Below are 21,021 nucleotides of genomic sequence, written 5' to 3'. Positions count from 1 at the left end.
GAAAACATTATCATGTTCCCAGATTAGCAGCCTCTGTGGATAAGTATACTCTCTAGATATGCCACTGTCTGTAGGTTGTTACTGATCTCTTTTATGTGTGCTTTATATCCAATGCATTAGGAACATTTTAGGAAATTCGGATCTTAGACAAGTTTTTGAAGAGCCAAAAAAATTTTTTCACTGTATCATTAGTGAACAAAAAAGTTGAACAGCATGAGTAGCTAATTTATAGTGCATACACACACACACAAACACACACACACACACACACACACACTAAATTGTAACCCTTCCCTACAAGTTTATAATATAGTATAAGATAAAATGTAAAGTCAGAGTTCCCTAAATCTCCTCCTACTACTCCCAGAAAATTTTGTGCACATGCAAATGTGGTTTTCTACCCAAATAGTTTTGTATCATTTCAGACTTTGTATGTTTTGTTTTTTTAAAAAATAATTAATATATTTTGGAGCTCTTTCAGTATCAACACATAAAGGTCCACACAGCTGTCCTGTATTTCTTTGTAGACATGTAAAAGAATTTTATTTAACTGGTAGATATCTTGATTGTTTCTAACTTTTTATTTAACCTCTGGATATCTAAGTTCTCTGTATATACATATATTTTGCTCTTCAAACAATACTGCAATATACAGTTTTTGCTTATATTTTTATATATTGATAAGAATACATTTGTAAAACAAATTTCTAGCAGTGCACTTAATTAAGGAACATGCGCATTTAAAATTTTCATTGCTGCTTCCAAGTTGTCCCCCAGATTGTAACACTTTGTTTCTATGAACAGCATCTGAAAATGACTTTTTCCTCATAATCTTTACTAATACTGTGTTTTATTATAGCTTTTTATTTTTTGCCAGTATCATGGTTGAAAATTATATCTTATTTGTTTTTCTGTTTTGCTGTATTTTTTCTTATTCATTCGTAACAGCTATTTGAATATTAACAAACTCAGCCTTGTGTCTGCAGTGTGTATTACAAATATTGTCCCAGTTTATTGTTCACCTTTTGAATTTACCAGTGGTTTTTTATTAGATAGAAATTTCATATTTTTATGTAATCAAATGTATATACATTTTTCATTTATGACTCCTAGGCCTTGTTTTTTCCTGATACATTTAAAATTTTTCCCTCTCTTTATATTTTTTTAAATTTTGCTTTAATTTTTCAGACTTAGTCTAGAAATTTTTCATTCACTTGTTCACAAAGTTTTTTTGTTGTTGTTTTTGTTTGTTGTTTTTTTGTAAATTTACCGCGTGCTTAGCATTGTGGTACAAAACACTCCCTTGTAAAGGTATCACCCTTTATCTTCAAGATCCTTAAAAGCTGTTTAGGGGGGGAAAAAAACAGTTAAAAGCAATCTGAGTACTATAAGAGCACAGAGTAAAGGAGGGTTCAGTTTGGCCTAGAGGTAGTTCAGAGGTATCATAAAAAAGTGTTACTTCATAAACGTATTTGGTAATCTCTCTTAGCCCCACATTTCCCCATTATTCTAAATTCATATTTTTTGCCATGTTGAGATTTTTGTTTAGCCAGTTTGGTGTTCTACCTTTGATACCGTCTTTGGAAATTTAAAGACAAGGATATGAATGTAGAAATAGAGTCCACTCTGAACTAGGCTTCTTAAAACCAGTCTGAACTGCTGTTAATTTCTAGCATCAGGGAAGAGAGGAGAGCTGAAGAGGGAGATAGGGTATGGGAAGAAGACGGAATGGAGTAGTTTCTTCTCTGCGCTTTTACTTCTCTTTTGTGACTGTCCTACCCTGTTACAACCATGTGGTCTGGAGAAAGGCTCAACGTTTTTACTATTCCGTACTCCCCAAGTCCCCAGGTGTGTGGAGGTTTTACGTTGCTCTCATCCTCCTGTACTTCCTACTGCTGGACAATACAAACGGAAATTCTCTCTTTTCAGGTGAAACCAGTGGGAACGAAAGTGATGCTGAGTATCTGCCAAAGAGTGAGTGAGTCAGTGGGGCTGCTCCCTTTCTCGAGACGCTCGTGGTTATAGGTGGAGTGGCACCTACCTTTGTGATTAAGCACGTTTTCCCCACATGAAGTTTCATTTTGTGGGTGATATCTTCATTATAAGAACCTGTTGAGATCTGAGGAACGAAACAGTACCCTGGCAGATGTTTGACAGTATTAGAAATCTCCCTTGGCGGAGTGAGGCAAACCAGTGCAGTCCTGAAGCTGGAATGTTCCGAGGGGAGTGGCAGAGCTGCGTGTTCAGACATACATGCAGTTAGTTTCCCAGCAGCCCAAACAGGATATGTGTGAATCATCCTCAGAGACAAATACTTAGCCTTTAATATCTGATTTTTCATAGTCACTCAAGTGGAATTATTTAAGGAACTTGGATATCTGACATTGAAATAGGAGACGATCTCTTTTCTTATCCATGGGCCTTTCTATTCCAAAGTATTGCACCATTTACTTTCTGCCGTGCGCTTTGGGTTGCACTTGTTTGAGCAGCTCATGATGCTCCGCATCCTTCATAGAAGGGCTTTTCACAGCGAGTTGTTCATATAGGCAGTTCCTGTTCGGCTGACAGGCATAGCGACTGAGGCATGGGAAAGGTAGGAGGCGTGAATTATCAATCAGAGCTGAGCACAGGGCAGTTCCAAGTCCGATCCTCTGAGCTCGTGATTCATAGTCAGATGCGCCCTCCATGGCGACCTGCTTCAGGTGTTTGATTCTGCAGCCTGACTGAAGGCGAAACTTGAGTCAGCATCGGGTTCAGCCTGGATGTGTAACGATAGACTCATTCAGTGCCGCTGCTCCTGAGAAGCAGAACCTAAAGTCTCCTTGACTTGCACTGAGACCTTTGGGATAAGTGAAGCTTTGCCTGGAGCACTAAATGTTCTGGATAATTCTGGGGAGCCACTCCTAGATGTATTTTTGATCCACAGGGTGACTTCTTGGGGGAGGAATACATCACATCTCAAAAGAAAAGCAAAACAAGTAGTTAGGGGATGACGATTTCAGTTGTTGGCTCAGGACGACACATAAGCAAATCCCTGGGACACTTAGACTTTCTCCTGTAGGTACTACACTTCCCCGAGGGGAGACGACCCCAGTGTTCAGAATTAGGGATAAACGAGAGTAAAGGACAAATGCTCTCCAGTTCTGAGTGGTATTGCTTGCACTGTTTAAATAGTATGCTTCCATAACTTCATTCTTTGGAGAAATAGGCAGCTAGTAGATGTCTTCTACTTCGATTTTTCCCTCTTGCCTTTAGCACCATTTATGGATATAAGCATATGTCCTTTACTAGTAATACATGCCCAGGAAAGAAGGGAAAAGGACAGTTTCTTTAATGTGAGGATAGTTTTTGTTTTAATTTTATCAAACTTGTGCTTTTATGTACTCACCCTCTGTAGGACCCAGTTCTTCTATCAGCTCTTCCCCTGCCCCATGATTTCATGGTCCCAACATTGGTTTCTGTTGTTAGGCCAGTGTATTTACCTGACATTTTCTGTGTGTCCTGGTGTTATGCCATGAAAGATGGAATAGCATAGAGTTCGGGCTGGGACATACCTAGAGTACAGGTTGGCACATGGAGTGTCAATCCCACCCCGGGGCCCCCAGGTGTTTGTGAGAATCTGTGCTCGCCCAGCAAGTGTGTCGTAACCCTAACAGGTATGTCTGCGTGGCGGACATTGGTTAGTCAACATTCATTCAGCAACGACTGAGTGAAGATCAGTCCCGTATGGGTCATGTATGGCCTCTGGGTGCTAGAGGGAAGGTAGGGCTACAAAGGAAAAACAAGGCGCCATGATTTCATTACAGATCGTCACAAGCGCTTAGCACAACTCCAGCAGTCTTCCAAGAGGAACCCTCACTACCAGACCTTAGAGCGGGATCTCATTGAATTACAGGAGCAGCAGCTGTTTGAACTTTTTGTGGTAGTGTCGCTACAGAAGAAACCATCAGAAATAAGCTACAGTCCCCAGGTCATACAACAGTTCCCTAGCAAGGTAGGTGCAGGGAGGCCAGGAGGCATTCAGGAATGTTCCTGTGTCTCTGCATGTATTTATTTCCTCTCTTCTTGTGTATTGTTATCTCAGTCAGCTTTTACTAATACAGGCCTTATGGTAGGACCCGGTAAGTGACAGATGACATGTCAGGCAGGAGCTGCAACCACGGAGGGAAGAAAGCTCATTATCCAGGCTGAGTTTTTATTTTTTGCTCTGCTGTTTACTAAGTGACCTTTAGCAAGTTACAAAGCCTCAATTTTCTCATCCTTCATGAGGGGAATAATAATGTGGCAGAATAGGGTAGGGTAGCGGTTTAGAGCATGGGCTCTAAGCCAACTGTCTGCATTTGTCACTTATGAGCTCTGTGACTTTGAGCAGTTACTTGAGTTGTAGAGAGGACTAAATGAGCTGTGTAAGGCCCTGATAACAGTATCTAGCGTACAGTGAGCACTATGTAATGTGATCCAGTGTGAGTGGGGACTTAGCGAGGTTATATACGAAGTGCAGTTCCTGGCACATCGTAAGCATCGTAACCATACTGATAGGTGGTAGCTATTATTAACAATATTACTTGGTTTGCTCTGCCTTTTTCCAAAAACGATTCATTCACTTAATCAAATAAAAAAGAATACCGACTATTTGCTGCGATTAGGTGCTAGGAATACAAATGAGAACGATCCTCCTGATCTTTGCCCTCACAGACCTTACAGCACAGACCCCATATGTGGCTCTGAGCTTTGTAGCAGCGAATCCAAAAAGAGAAACATGATCATTGCATCAAGGCTTGCAAACTGGTGGCCTCTGAGCACGTGGAGCCCACCGACCTGTTTTATTTTTTTATTTGTAGTGTTTTTGTAAAAATAATAAATTATCTGTTGCCAATGTTTAAAAATCAAATTTCACATAAAAATCTGTGTTTCTCCTTTTTTCCTGAGAAACTGGAGAGACCAGCAACACTCAGCCTCCGTTCCTAAGTGGCAGGAATTGGCTGACGCTGAGGAAGCCAGGGCTGATGACGTCCTGGGCCTCCAACCCGCTGCACCAGGCCCGTCCCTCACAAGGGCCCTGCGCTGGGGCTTAGTGCTCTGTGGGCACCGCGCTGGGGCTTAGTGCTCTGTGGACACCACTGACATTCTTAAGCATTTTGTCTTTGCATTTGTGCATGAGGGCTGATGGGACAGGGGACATGTACCTCGGTCTTTAGGCCTCCACTGCTACGTGGCCTCACCTGCTGCTACCTTCCCAGGGTGGCTTCTCTCATTGTCTTCTCCCCGCCCCCTGCTTTCCTGGGACCTGCCTGGCTTCCCACTTCCTATTCTCATTCGGTGACTACTGTCACCCTCTGTCCCTGGCAGGGGCTTGGGCATAGGCATGGCGAGGGTTGGGATCAGGCAAGCATAATTCCACAGCATCTAGGGAACACATAGATAGTGAGACCCTCCCTGCCCTGGCCTGGCCGTGCCAGTCATGTTCAGTGGGTGGCCTGGTGGGGCAAGCCTTTCCACCCCCCCATCCAAGTACCAAGCATGTGCCCGTGTGGAGGCTGCAGCCCTTTGGGGATCGCCCAGCTGCCATGGGTTGGAGCAGCGGGCCTGTGAGAAGGAGAGATTCCGGACTCAGCTTGCCCACCCTCAGTCAGGACAGCATTTCAGTGCTGAGGCTGGCCGGAGAGGAACCCCCACAGCTGGCGGGCTACGTGTGGACCCCGGGGTACCTGTGAGGGTCTGGACTTGTCTCCCAGGATCTTCGTGTCCGGGGCAGCCTGATATTAAATAGCAAATAAAAACCTCATTACATGTTGAAAGAGAGACCACAGAAGAAAAGAAAAGTGTTATATTGAATTTCTCCTGCTTTTTGAACAAGGGACCCACAGTTGTATCTTGCTTGCCCTGTGCTCTGCAGATTATGTAGCTGGCCCTGGTGAGAAGCGTTTGCTTTAAATAGTAACGTTTGCTCACTCTCCAACTTAACTACTTGGACCACTTCTGTCATTGAAATTATCTGCTCAGCCCCTTTAGGACTTTGGTTTGTAACCCTGATTGTATCTTCACTAACAAAGCTAATGACTCACAGCTGCACTGGAATCGAAGAGCTATTTCTTGCATGGGTTCTCGTGTTTTAAAAAAGGAGTCCTCAACAATATCTCTACTGTAAATAAGTCAGTAAATTTAATTTCTTATAAAAATCCTCAGTGTAGCCGAGAGCAGGGTCACTGCGCTGTTCAGTAACACAGAACCGGAAGAGTAAAAAATCATGTAATCTAAAGAGTCTCGAGGAATCAAATTTACCATGAGGAGGAGCTTAATTGTTTCCCCCTATTTTTGATCAGCCTGTTTGCAGAGAGAAAACTTGAGGTTGAACCTGTTTTGCACACAACCTGAATTAATGGGCTGAGAACCAGATAAGAGTCCAGCCGATCTGGCGGTGATTCAGGGCTGTCTCTGAGCAAGTTACTTAGCATCTTTGTGCATTAGGCACCTGTAAGCGAGGAAGGGACAGAGCTGACCGAGCCCCTCGTGATCCTAATGCAGGAAACCTCAAGTGAAGATGATTGTGAATCATTTAACAACATAAAAACAATAAAATGTGATACAATTAAAATTTTGTTACAGTGCTTTTCCATTTCTCAGGAGCTTAATATCCAAGTGACCCAGAATGGCTGCATGTTTTGTTTTGGAAATTAAAAGATAGATCATTTATATTTCTTATATGAAGGCAATATGGTAATTAGACTTATTATCTGCTTGGTTTGTTAACTAATTTTTAAATGTCTTTCAGTTTAACTAAATTAAGACTGTCCTTTAAAGTACAGTACCAAACTTGCACAAAAGGGTCTTCCATGATAAAATTTTACAGGAAGTTGCAAACCACTAGTTAGGTAGCAAAGATTATGTGCTAAGGGAAATGATTATGATGTAGATTCTAAAAATAGTGTCTTTTTAAATAAAAGATCTGCCTTTTCAAAACATCTTTATGATTATTGATCAAAGAATGTCTTGAGCTGACAAGGTTTTTGCTAACAGTATTTATAGAACAGATTTTTATTTTATGTTCCATATACAGTCATCTCTCTTACATCAGATTATAGGATCTCCACAATACCATTTCTATGTAAAAATAGGATTCTTTATTCTTGATAACTCTGTTCTCAGTGTATGTCCAGTGATCACCAGTCGTGGCCTTCCTGTTTTGTTAAACAGCACAGAACTCTGCTGAGATGACCACTTAGGCTTATCCCAGGCCCAAGCTGAGTTTTTTATTTCTGTTCTCCATTTACATAGACTATTAGTCACATATGCTGTTATCTTTTTCAGGGTGATCATGGCTTTAAACAATCCAAAGACACAGAAGAGAGGCTCAAAGTTATCCCCAAATTTTGTTTTCCTGATTCGAAGGACTGGGTGCCAACCTCAGAACTCAAGAGGTAAATAATCTGCGTTATCTGATTTCTATCTGTTGGAACTGTGAAGTAGACTCAGAATGCTTGAGAAATGGGCAGAGCCAGCAGTGAAGCTCTGTGGGCACTGTGGCAGGTCAAGGATGCAGGAAGAAACAGAATTAGAACATTTCCTATGTGGGACTCGAAAAAGAAAAACACAGAATAGTTCCAGTGTCAAAGGGAAAACAAGTTTGAGAGTCTCTTCAGGTTGCCAATTCTGCAGGAAAAAAAAACACACAAAAAAATTGGCACTGCACGTACGATCAGAAATGCCACAAACTGGACAGAAAAAGAAAAAAGACTTGATATTAGGGGCTCAGAAACAGATAAAACAGAGCAATGTCCACATCTTGTTTCTCCTTCAAGTCGATAGGAAAAGCCACAGCCCAGATTGTATGTTCTGTGGAACTTGTGCAAAGGGAGGCTGTAGTTGGGACGCGTAGTATATTGAGAGGGGAGGTGTAAAGAAGTTCTTCCTGGTGTTTAGAGGAAAACACCATATTCAATTAATAAACCATCATCGTCTCTGAATCCTGCTTGTACGTAGACAACTGCTTTGTTCGGAACTGTAATTGTTGATCATTTAAGCTGAAAAGCGTGATTCTGCGAACCATATCACGTGCACTGGGAGACAGCCTCGGTCGTCGCCCACGTAGCCCCGCCCTCCCACCTCACATGGCCTCCAGACTAAGCCGCTGCCTCTCATAACCAGTTGAGCCTGATCGCCACCCTCGTCTCGGAGCCAGCCATGCTGATGCCCTTGTGCTGTCAGTTGCACTGCTAACCACACAGGCAGCTTCTTTCTCTCTCCCTTCCTTCCTTTTTGCAGTTTACACGCACCCATGTATCAGGTTACATTCGCAGTTCTTTAGGTCAGAAGTTGGTGCTACCACGACTGGCTTCTCTGCTTCAAGTTTCCAAAAAGGTGTTGGCAGGGCCGGGCTCTTCTCTGGAGACTCGGGAAGAATCTGCTTCTAGGCTCATTCCAGTTATTGGCAGAATTCAGTTTCTTGGAATTCAGTTGGTAGGACTAAGGTCCTTGTTCCCTTGCTGGCTGTTGGCTAGGGGTCACTGTCAGAAGCTAGTGGCCAATCTCTGGTCAGTTCCACGTGGCTGTTTCCGTGTAGGCAGCTTCCTTCATATTGGCCTGGCTGCTCCATGGTTGGCTTCATCCCACCTCTACCCTTACAAGTTACGTGTGCTTATTCTAGAATATTTGGAAAATACAGAGAAGTAAACAAAAAGGAGAAATTAGAAGTCACTGGCATTCTGGTTGCTCGGAGATAATCACTGTAAATGTCTTGGGACTTTCCTTTCCAGTCTTGATTTTTGGCCATATATAGACATGTATTCGTTATTCAAATTTGGATATCTTTCATTATTAATGAATTTCCTTCTTAGGCATCTGTAGGGCTTTTACAAATTATGTATGTATACCTTTGGTCTATGTTTCTAATGAGGAGTTGATCATTTTCCTATTAATTTTTATATATAATGGATATCGTCCTTTGCCTATCACTGCTCCATATGACTTCTCAGAACTAAGTAGAAGAATTTGGAAGGGAAAAATAGCTTATCAAGATCCTTTATAGCTCACCCATGTGTTTGACTAAATTGGACTTTCAACAAAAGGAAAATAGGCTTGATGAATAACTATACTAGATAAATAAGAAAAGAGAAGAGGCAACAGCATCAAAAACTCATCCTGTACCTGTTCTCTTACTCCAGTATAAGGCAGGAGGTCCTCAAGGCCTGGACTTTCTCCCTTGGGCGGGACGTGACTTGCAATAAATGTAATATAAATGCCTCCTCGTACGTCACACAGTGACTGCTGTTGGATTCCAGTTTTCAGTTGTTTGTTCGGTGGGGAATGTCAGAGGCAGTTGCTTGCACCTCACACTATTGCCTTCTTTTTCAGTGAAACGTTCTCCTTTGTTTTAACTGGTGAAGATGGGAGCCGGTGGTTTGGTTACTGTAAGAAGCTTTTGGTGAGTACCCGACTTGTGCTGTAGGCAGGGTTGGTCAAGGAACAATAGTCGTCAGACTAGGAACTTCAGAAACACTATCTCTAGATGAGTTTGAGGGCTACTCAGTGACCTGTGTGTTAAAGAAGCTATGTCAGCTTTAAACAGTAAGAACAAGGTTAGGATTGGCCACAGAGTGTTCTAGAATAAAAGGGCTATGCATTTACTTTATTTATTTGTTTGTTTGTAATAGACAAGGAAACCACTGACATAGTGGCTAAATGTCAGTCTGGTATGTTTGAGGAATGTGGTACAGTAAGCCAATCAAGGGAGCTCTGAGTTACTTCCTTCTTGCTTAAATGGCTCCACTAAACCTGGAACAATTTATGGTATCATTTTTTAGCATTTTCCTATGTTTCAGTGTTCAATGAGGCTGAAAGTGTTGGTTCCTACTCTGTACTAAAGAGTATTAAGAGAGTAGCGATAGTCGAAATCAGTAAAGACTTGTGCTACTTAATGTTTGCTTTGTTGTTTTTTTCTTTTAGCCAGAAGGCAAAGGAAAGCGACTCCCTGAGGTATACTGCATGGTTAGTCGTCTAGGCTGCTTCAACCTTTTTTCAAAGGTGAGTGGAGAATGGGCCCTACGAAAAGTGATATTCTCTCCGAGCTCTGAGTTTTTGTTTCTGATGACTTCACTAGGCAATGTTAAGTGGCATAGACCTTAGTGTACTACTTTAGCAAGGGTTCCCCTCTAGCAGATGAGAACCACAGATTTGAAGGCTTATGTTTAGCTCTGTAATCCGGATGCTGCTGCCATGTCATCCTCATTTTGGTTTGCTAACCCTCCCAGCTTGATGCCTTTAATGAACTTTTACGGGTTGCAGAAGCTTATCGGCCTTAAAATCTGTTGGTGTTATTTTCAAGTTTGTGCACCAAGTTTGGCAGTTTCTTTACTAGGATTCTTTTATGTTTTTGAACTGAGCCTCTAAGAAAGTAACATACTGTGTATATGTAGATTCTGGATGAAGTAGAGAAGAGAAGAGAAATGTCTCCAGCCCTGGTTTACCCGTTCATGCGAAGTGTCATGGAAGCCCCTTTCCCAGCTCCTGGACGCACCATCACAGTTAAGAGCTACCTCCCTGGGGCTGGAGATGAGGTAAGTGAGCTCATGTTGAAAAGGTTTGATAGCTGCCAAAATGTAGGCCTTACACTAATAGAGTTTCCAGAAGCCTCAGGGCATAGTTTTCCTTTTCCCATAAACTCTGCAGAATATGTCTTCGTCCTACAAAGCACTGGAGAAACATCCAGCTGACCTGTGAGATTGTTGATTTTAGACCCAGGAACCAGAGGTTTTCTATCATTCATAGATGGAGACCCTTTGTAGTGACAATTTCAGTGTGAGAAATGAAGATTATACATACTATTGTCAGGGGAGATAAAGATTCACGGCACAAAAACAAGGTGTTAGAACTTGGGATTAGTGTGGGTGCCTTCACAAACTCTTTGTAGCAGACCCATTTTCTTGAATTTAACCTGTAAAGGAATGACAGGGTCCATCAGTGTTGTCATCAGCGACTGTTTTCCAACTTCCGCTCCCCTGATTTCCATTCTTGCATTTCAGTCCATTGAGCTGTGCCGACCACTGGATTCCCGATTGGAACACGTTGACTTTGAATGTCTCTTTAAGTGCCTGAGTGTGTGTCATCTGATCCGGGTCTGTGCCTCTCTCCTTTTGGAGCGGAGGGTAATCTTTGTGGCCAACAGCCTCAGGTGAGAAATAAGTATATGAAAGAAATATGTCACTTCATGTAGTGTTTTATGTGTTCCGACTATTTTAGAATTGGGGCATATTAAAAAACTGTAGGATCTCCATTACCTAATGCTATGGTGACATGGATTATTCTAAGTGGTAAATAATCCAAAAGCTATTCTCATTAGGCTATAGCTGACTTTTTTGGGTTGCAATTAATTTACCTTTCTAAATGTGTTTTGATTAAGCTGTTGTTAAAAATTGGTGTTGCTGTTCTAAGTACACACTAATTTTTAGCAATATAAATAGTGAGAAAGAGTCGGATTGAGTAAATGAAGTCAAAAAGTTAAATAAAATGTTAAAAATTAATGGGTAATCACAGAATTGTTAATCTGTGATCACGAACTGGCATCGATTTGTAATTATGTTAACATAACATCTGAAAGGCCCTCCATGTGTTGCTCTGTATGTGACGCCATTTGCTTTCTCCTCTGGCTAGCACCCTGTCAAAATGTGGCCATGCTGTGGTTGCCACGCTGTATCCATTTACCTGGCAGCACACCTACATCCCAGTCCTGCCGGCATCCATGATTGACATTGTGTGCTCACCTACTCCATTCCTGATTGGAATCCTGTCTTGCTCCTTACCACAGCTCCAGGACCTACCCATCGAAGAGGTGAGATGGGAGAAATAGTGCCTGTGGGAAAGATGGAGCGCTGCCACATGAAAACAAGTGATCTTTAAGAGTAGTGGAGTTGTTATTTATTAATACTAATACATAATTATTCATATATTATGCTATCATATTTTTTCTATCTTTTTATCAAAGTGAGAAAAATTCTGTAGTTCACGTGAATCCAAAGTTGTGTCTTATTACATAGTGAACCATGGGCTTATTCTGTGTTATTCTGAAGGGTAGGATCTTTTTTGTTTGTTTGTTTGTTTTTAAGTCAAACATAAAAACTACTCTGGGTTAACTTTTTCAATTGTTTCAAATATAACACACATATAGATGAGGGCCCCAAACAAAATGTACCGTTCAGTGAATTATCACAAAGTGAATGCTTATGTAACTAACATTGGAAGAACCATTACAGCAGTGGAAGCAGTGCCAGCACCCAAGAAATCCCCTTCATGCCTCCTAGAAAGAGTTTAGTGTTCCTTTCCCCACCCTCCACCCCCCACAAAAGGGAACCACTATCTTGACTTTCATGATGTACTTGTTTTTCTTTATACTTTTACATCCTAGGCATATATCCCCAAGCAGTATAGTTCAGTTTTGCCTGGTTTTAAGCTTGATGTAAATGGACTCACTCAATATATGTACAAATATGTATATATTTTTTTCTTTTTGGTATGAGTTCTTTTAATCAACTATGTAAGATTCATCCATGTTAATGAGTTTGACAGCATTTTGATCATTCTAATTGTGTGTAGCATTCCAATGTGTGAATGTACCACAGTTTTCTTAATCCATCCTACAGTCGATGGACATCTTAGTTGTTTCCAGTTTGGAAACAACTATATTATGAATAATGCTGCTATAAATATTCTTGTACATGACCCTTGGTATGTGCATGCAGTTCTGTGGCTATATACTTAGAACTGGAATTGCTGGGTCCTAGGGTAAGCATTTCTGTAGTAAGTAAAGTCAGACTGTTTCCCAAAGCAGTTATGCCAAGTTAGACTCCCTCCAGCAGCGTAGGAGAGTTCCTGTTGCTCCACATCCTCTCCAACACTTGTTACCATCACTTTGTGTAATTTAGCCTGTCTGGTGGGTGTGTAGTGGTATTCTCCTCGTGGTTTAATTTGCATTCCTTGATTACTGTTGTGGGTGAACATCTTTCTATATGTTTACTGGCCATTTGAATATCATCTTTTATAAAACTCATTGTCAATCTTTCTGCTGGAGTGTTTACCCTCATTGATTTGTAAGAGGCCTTTGTATATTTTGGGTAGCAGCCCATTTGTGACTTGCCTTTTCATTCTCCAAAGTGTTGTTTTTCAATGCACAGAAATTTTTAATTTTAATGTGGTCAGAATGATCAATCTTTTTCTTTATGGTTAATATTTTTTTGGGTGTGAGCTACTTACGTTTTTCTTTATAGTAACTTCATGGAGATATTCTCCTACATTATCTCCTGGAAGCTTTGGAAGTTTTATTGTTGTGCCTTTAATTTTTGGTTCTGAATCCTAGGACTTGATAGGAGATAAGCGTTAGTTCTTTTTTTTTTTTTTTTCCTCTTATAACTAGCCAACTATTCTGGTATCATTTATTGAAAAGACCATTCTTCCCTGTTATTCTGCTGGGTTAACCACCCCCACACACAGTTTTATTGAGATATATAATTGACATTTTATTGAGATATATAACATTGTATTAGTTTAAGGTGTACAAGATAATGATTTGATATACGTATATATTATAAAATGATTGCCACAATAAAGTTAGTTAACATTCATCACCTCACATAGTTAGAATTTTTTTCCTTGATGAGAACTTTTAAGATCTACTCCCTTAGTAAGTTTCAAGTATATAGTACATTGTTGTTAACTATAGTTATTATGCTGTACATTACATTCCCAGGATTTATTCATCTTGTAACTAGAAATTTGTACCTCTTGACCACATTTGTGCATTTTTCCCATTGCCCAGCCTCCCATCTCTGGTAACCACTAATCTGTTCTCTGTATCTATGAGTTTGGTTTTTTTCAGATTGTCCGTATAAGTGAGATCATATGGCATTTGTCTGTCTCTGCCTGACTTTCATCCCTTAGCATAATGCCCTCAAGGTCCAACCATATTGTTACATATGACAGGATTTCCTTCTTTTTAAGGCTGAATAATATTCCTCTGTGTGTGTGTGTGTGTGTGTGTGTGTGTGTGTGTATGTGTATACCATATCTTCTTTATTTATCTGTCAGTGGACACTTAGGTTGTTTCCATGTCTTTGCTATTGTAAATACTGCAGTGAACATCCGATTGCATATATCTTTTTGAGATACTGATTTAGTTTCCTCTGGATATATGCTTGAAGTGGAATTGCTAGATTATATGGGGGTTCTGTTTTTAATTTTTTGAGGAGTCTACATATTGTTTTCCATAGTGGCTGCACCAATTTACATTCCCACCAACTGTTCACAAGGGTTCCTTTGTCTCCAAATCCTTGCCAATACTTATTTCTTGTCTTTGATAACTCATTCTGACAAGTGTGAGATGATAGCTCATTGTAGTTTTGATTTGCATTTTTCTGATGTTTAGTGATGTTGAGTATCTTTTCATGTACGTGTTGGCCATTTGTATATCTTTTTGGGAGAAATGTCTATTCAATTTCTCTGCCTATTTTTTAATTGGATTGGTTTTTTGTTTGGTTAGGTTGTTTTGTTTTGTTTTGTTTTTTGCTATTGAATTCTATGAGTTCTTTATATATTTTGGATATTAACACCTTATCCAGTATATGATTTGCAAATATTTTCCCCCACTCTAGGTTTTCTTTTCATTTTATTGATGGTTTTTTTTACTGTGCAGAAACTTTTTAGTCTTGGGGAAGTCCCCACTTGTTTATTTTTGCTTTTGTTACCTTTGCTTTTGATGTCAAATTCAAAAACTCATTGCCAAGATCAATATCAAGATGCTTGCCCCTATGTTTTCTAAGAGTTTTATGGTTTCAGGTCTTACGTTTAAATCCTGAATCCACTTTGAGTTGACTTTTGTGTATGATGTAAGATAGGGATACAGTATCTTTTTTTTTTTTTGCATGTGGCTGTCCAGTTTTTCAACATCATTCATCAATGTCTTGCCGTTTCCTCATTGTATATTCTTGGCTCCTTTGTTGTAAATTAATTGACTGTGGACTCTACTCTGTTTCTCTGATCTGTGTGTCTTTTTTTATGCCAGTACCGTAGTGTTTTGATTACTATAGCTTTGTGTAATATACAGTACTTGGAAATCAGGAAGTGAACTGCCCCCTCTTTGTTCTTTTTTATCAAGATTGCTTTAGGTATTCGGAGTCTTTTGTGGTTCCATGCAAATTTTAGAATTGTTTGTTCTATTTCTGTGAAAAATGCCATTGGAATTTTGTTGGAATTGCATTGACTCTGCAGATTGCTTTGGATAGTATGGACACTTTAACAATATTAATTCTTCCTATCCATGAGCACAGACTAGCTTTCCATTTATTTGTGTCTTCTTTAATTTCTTTCATCAATGTCTTGTAGTTTTCAGTGTACAGATCTTTCACCTCCTTGGTTAAATTTATTACTAAATATTTCATTCTTTTTGATCCAATTGAAAATGGGATTGTTTTCTTAATTTCTTTTTCAGATAGTTTGTTGTTAATGTATAGAAATGCAACTGATTTTTATGTGAACTTTTTAAAAAAACCTTTTATTATGGAAAATTTTGAACATATGTAAAAGTAAACAAAAGAGTAAAATAAATCCAGTCACCCTACTTCAATACTTATCAAGTTATGGCCAATCTTTATTCTTACCTACTCCTCTCTTCCACAATATTTTGAAGCGTACCCTGACATAATTTCATCTCTAAATATTACAAAATGCATCTATAACGTAAGGGTATTTTAAACATAGCCACAGTAATATTATTGCACCTAAAAAGTTTAATAACAGTTCCTTAATATCAGCAAATCCAGTGTTCAAATCTCCAATTATTTCATAAATATTTAATAATTTGTTTGAATCAGGTCCCAAATAAAGTCCACACATTGCATTTGGTTGGTATGTTTTTTTAGTCTCTGTTAATCTGTAGGTGTGCCTGCCATCATTTTTTTGTTTTTTACTTAGTTTATTTGTTGATGTGTTGATGAAGAGTTAAATTTTAAATGGGCTATAACTTTCAGTTAATGTTGTTTAAAACTATTCCCATTGCTTGAAAGAATCAAAACACTCTTCCTGATCTAGCAGTGCCTGATATATTTCTCTGTGAGTGTCTCAGGTCTAACTTGCCTGGCTCCTTTATCCCATAGGTACTGATAGTTGATCTCTGTGCGGACAAGTTCTTACAGGAGGTGAGTGACAAAGGATCAGGTGATTACATCATGTTTGGGGATAATTGGACAGAAAATATGTGAAAGTGCTTAAAGAAGATGACTCAGGCAAAACTTTTCGTACCTACACATCCTTGACACTGGGGCTGATCATACAAGATTGACATGAAAATTTTGGGTTGGGTTTATCATTGCCTATCCCAAAAAAGGAAGGAGAAAACAAATTAAATGTCATTCTCAAAAGAGGTAACCCTTCAAGTCCAGGTGGGTTGGTGGATAAGCCTCTAATTTAATTAAATTTAAACAAGCCTTTAGCACGGATTATTTCCAGATATTCTGTTAGTCAGAATCTAAAGATGAGTAAGACACAGTTAGAGCCCTCAGACCTTACAGTCTAATGGTGGGGAGTGGGGAGCAGACTTATCCATAAAGTTTTAGAAGTGGTATAATAGAAATTTGTACAAGGTGTACAGTAGGGGCAAAAAAGAAGTGGTCGTTTATTCTGAGTATTAAAGTGGGAGAGGGGGTTAGGGAAGCCTTCTTAGAACAGCGCTCGGTATGTAACTGTGTGGGCTTGTGAGCACAGACCACAGGGTTGAAAAGAATGTTTGCCAAGACTTTGTCTTTTTTCAAAATCAATTAGCTCATCACATTTGAAACATTTGTTTGGGGGTGATCTTTGTAACATAGCATAAGACTGGTAGATGAGAGATATTTGGTAGAAAGTTCCAGAAAATTTTGTAAAATATTTGGTGTAATATGGTTAAGATGTATATATCATAAACATCATGGATTCTGCTCAGTGTAGGGAAGGAAGCTTCAGACTGACTCTTCAGGCAAAATATATACAAAGTCACCTGTGGAATTTTGGGGACCTAACTAGTATATGTTTGAGATTTTATCTCTCAAAGCTAATGAAAATTTTCAATTTCTTCTCTTAAGGTATCTGATGAGGATGAAATTCTACCACCTAAACTCCAAGCTGCCCTAATGCAGATTTTGGAAGAACGAAATGAAATCCTGGCTCAGGAGCAGAACTTTTCACAAGGTATGAGACAGGTGGTCTGAGGACGTAAGGTCGAGGCAGTAAATATTTACTGAATGACCCACACCCCGCTACAGGATGTTCGAAAGTTGTGTGAGGTTGCCTGTGCTTGAAAGCTTATAATTAGCTTCGTTGCTGCCCCTCAGATGTGCCAGGTCCCCTTCTATTTTAGGACTTTTGCACTGGCTCAGTTCCATTTATGGGATGCCGTTCCTCCAGATATCCACATGGCTCCTGCCCTCTCCCTGCAAGTCCATGCTCCAATGTCACTTCCTCAGTGAGCCCTTTACTCACTGCGCCGTTTAAAATTGTACCCGTTCCCTTAGCACTCCCTGTCATCTTCCCGACTTTATCTTCCTCCATGGCTTTTGTCATCATCTGATATGCGAGAATGTAAGTTCCATGAGAGCAGCACCTGTCTGTTGTTTTTTTTCTATCTCCAGTACGTTAAACAGTAGTCAGTAAAGAGGTACTCAGTATTTGTTGAATGAATGGGTGACCCTGTACCAGGCATTGGGCAAGCACCTAGCTTGCATCTTATTTCATCCTTGTGATATTCTTATGATGCAGGTGTCATTATTTAATCAGCATTTTACAGATGAGAAAACTAAGACTATTTGCTGATGGGGAACATTAGAGAAGGAGGAGGTTTAAAGGAGTAATTAAAAGTTCAGTTATTAATGTCGAGACACTGTTGGACATCTAATACCTAGCAGACATCCAAATGGGAAAATAAAGTACATTTTTATATACATGAATCTGGGATTTAGAGGAAAGATTTGGGCTGGAGACATAAATATAGAAGTTGCTCTTTTAAAGCTATGGAACCAGATGAACTAACCCTATAGAGAGAGTATTGATAAAAAAAATAAAAAAGATTTAAGGATTGAGCCCTGGGTTGGTTAGGAATGTTGTGGTTAGATTTCCAACATTTGGCAGTTGGGGAGAAGAGAAGGATCCAGCAAAGGAAACTAAAAGGAGCAGCTAGTGAAGTAGGAGAAAAGCCAAGACAGTGTGTGTAAAAAAAACCCAGGAGTGTGATATTGTAGAAGCTGAGTGAAGAAAGTATTTCATGAAGGAAAGAGTAAACAGTTATGGCTAATGCTGTGAAGAGGTCAAATAAGATGAAGACTAAGAATTGACCAGTGGATTTGACAATGGGAAGGGCTTCGGAGACTTTGGTAACAGCAGATTCAGTTAACTGGTGAGGAGAAAGTGAGAGAGTTGGAATGACATTCAGCTTTTTAAAGTTTTGATGAAATACAAAGAGCCAACAATAGTTAAGTCATTCTTGAAAAAGAAGAACAAGATTGAAGGGTTTGCCCTACAAAACATCAAGATTAATCATAAAGTCGTAGTACTTAAGATCGTTTGGTTTTGGTACAGAAATAAACAAATAGAGTGATGGAAAGAATAGAGAGTGCACAAGCATAAGGAGACTTGATTTGTGTCAGCACCAGCCTGCATATCAGTGGGAAAACAATGAACCATTCAATAAACAATACTAGGGAAATTGATTTTCCCTGTGAAAAGAAATGAATATAATTTATACCTCAGATTATACACAAAATTAATTCCAGTGAATTAAAGACTTAAATGTTAAAAGTAAAACATTAAAAATGTTTAGCAAAGACTAGAAGAAAATATTTTATGTTTTGGGACAATAATGGATTTCTTAAATGTGGCACAAAGCACAAACCATAAAGGAAAAGATTAATTTGACAATGTTAATTTTTTAAAATTTCTGTTCATCATGAGATACCATAGAAAAGAAGTAAAAAACAAACTACAAACTAGGTGAAGAGATTTTCAACAAATACAACTAACAAAGGAATAGTATCTAGAATTTATTTTTAAAAATTCCTATGATTCAATAATAAGATGAGCAACCCAAAAGAAAAATGGGGAAAAGATATGAACAATCATAGAAGAGGAAACATGAAAGGCCAATAAGTATATGAAGAGATATAAATGCTCCTGAACGTCAGGGAAATATAAATTAAAACCACAATGAGATACCGTTTTATATGTACCATATTGGCAAAAATTTTAAAGTCTGACAATATCAAGTGTTGGTGTGAATGTGTAAATTAGTTCAACTGCTCTGGAAAAACAATTCGGTATCTAGTAAAGTTAAAGGTGTACATATCCTACAACCCAGCAATTCAGTTTTTGACATATATGCTAGAGAAACTTTTACACGATAACTAGGAAACAAGTACAGTAATTTTCATAATGGTATTGTAAGTGATGGCAAAAAATAAAAACAACCTAAATGTCCATTGACAGGAGAATGTGACATTAAATAAGAATCTTAAAAACGTATATTGAATAAAACAGGCAGTTGCAGGAGAAGATAATGTTTTATATTATGTTGAAAGACATACAAAACCTAAAATACGTTGTTGGGGTTACATATGTGTGTAGTGAAACTAACGTATAACAAGGGAATGATGAACACAAAATTCCAAACAATGGTCGCCCTCTGTTGGGGAGTCGGGGAAGAACACCACTGAGCGGCATGCCACATGTTCTGTTACATCATGTTCTGTCTTAAGCATTGTGATGTTCATCTCACTGCTGACCTTACGAAATATTCATACATGTAAAAGAATAAATAAAGTAGATACATTGAAACAGAAACAAAGGAAGATAAGTTATAGAAAAACAATTTTGAAAAGAAAGTGAATTAGATGTGAGAAAGGGGTGCAACGGGTATAAACAACTCTTCCAAGAAATTTTGCTGCAAAATGGAGGAGAAATGGGACAGTAAGTGGAGGGGATGGGAATGGGTTACAAGTGTTGACGATAAAAGCATTAATGGACCTTGGATTCTCAGCTGCAGAAAGGAAGAGATGAAAAGGAAGTCTGTTGAACAGACTATAATAAAAATCTAGATTAGAATCAAAATACAATGCCAGAAGAGACCTTAGAAATCACCTAATCATCCATGTCATTATACAGATATAGAAAGAACAGACACGAGGGGTTACGCCAGTTGCCCACCTTTATGCAGTTGCTTATGGTAAACTAACTAAAATGAGGTTACTAACCTACTAGTTCATGGTGGAGCCCATGGGAAAGGGAAAGAGGCATTGTGAAGGAAAACAAAATACTATGTGGATATGGAAGAAAAAGGAATCCAAGCTGAATCTGAGGTTTGAGCCTGGAACCTGGAAGGCGTTACATTATAATATATTATGGTGGTTAAGAATCACCTGACTTGGGAGTCTCGCAGCTTCTCCACTGTACGAGATGAGATGACCCCGGAGAGTGTTTTGAGCCCCTGTTTCCTCATCTGTAAAAGGAGAATACCTACCTCATTGGCTTGACACATTTGTAAAAGCACTTAGTACAGTGCCTGCCCCATCTTAAGCCTTCAACAAATTATTTATTGTGGAATAATCATGGTGCAATGTGAAATGGGAAAGTTGAGAGAGAAACTGATTTGGTGGAGAAATATAATGAATTTGGCATTGGACACATATTGCATTAACTTGATTCATATTCTACCAATTTCCCAAAGCAACCTGATATGGTGATTTTTAGACAAATGGAATTTAAATGCTAATGGGAAAGCCAAATGATGATCACCCATAGTAGTCTGAAAATGTAGAAGGTGAATTTTGGTGAAATGACAGGGCTGGAGATCTAAGGTTTAGAATTACCAACATGGAAACTCAGCCCTATCTCAATGCCAATTAGCTCTTTAAGGGAGGGTAGGTGACGAGATGTGGTCTGAGGACCACGCTCGGGAGGAGGATGAAGAGGCAAGAGAAAAACAAATGTTTGGTCACAGATGCAGGAGAAGAATCAGGA

At 39.2% G+C, this 21,021-nt stretch overlaps 1 protein-coding gene across 3 annotated transcripts in view; it reads left to right on the top strand.

Moving 5' to 3' along the window:
* Positions 1-21,021, top strand: part of DENND2C (DENN domain containing 2C) — a 71,881-nt gene that overhangs the window by 47,047 nt on the left and 3,813 nt on the right. For all 3 annotated transcript variants that reach the window (XM_019730359.3, XM_019730360.3, XM_088799511.1), the window contains 10 exons: positions 1,930-1,974; positions 3,807-3,994; positions 7,309-7,418; positions 9,352-9,421; positions 9,943-10,020; positions 10,413-10,553; positions 11,019-11,167; positions 11,647-11,824; positions 16,137-16,178; positions 17,100-17,205. In XM_019730359.3, coding sequence (XP_019585918.2) covers positions 1,930-1,974; positions 3,807-3,994; positions 7,309-7,418; positions 9,352-9,421; positions 9,943-10,020; positions 10,413-10,553; positions 11,019-11,167; positions 11,647-11,824; positions 16,137-16,178; positions 17,100-17,205 — 1,107 coding nt within the window. The remainder of the gene's footprint in view (positions 1-1,929; positions 1,975-3,806; positions 3,995-7,308; positions 7,419-9,351; positions 9,422-9,942; positions 10,021-10,412; positions 10,554-11,018; positions 11,168-11,646; positions 11,825-16,136; positions 16,179-17,099; positions 17,206-21,021) is intronic.

The sequence above is a fragment of the Rhinolophus sinicus genome, chromosome 7 (genome assembly GCF_057876585.1).
Source record: "Rhinolophus sinicus isolate RSI-liver-muscle chromosome 7, RSI-T2T, whole genome shotgun sequence".
Lineage (NCBI taxonomy): Eukaryota > Metazoa > Chordata > Mammalia > Chiroptera > Rhinolophidae > Rhinolophus > Rhinolophus sinicus.
This window is presented reverse-complemented; position numbering and strand designations above follow the sequence as displayed.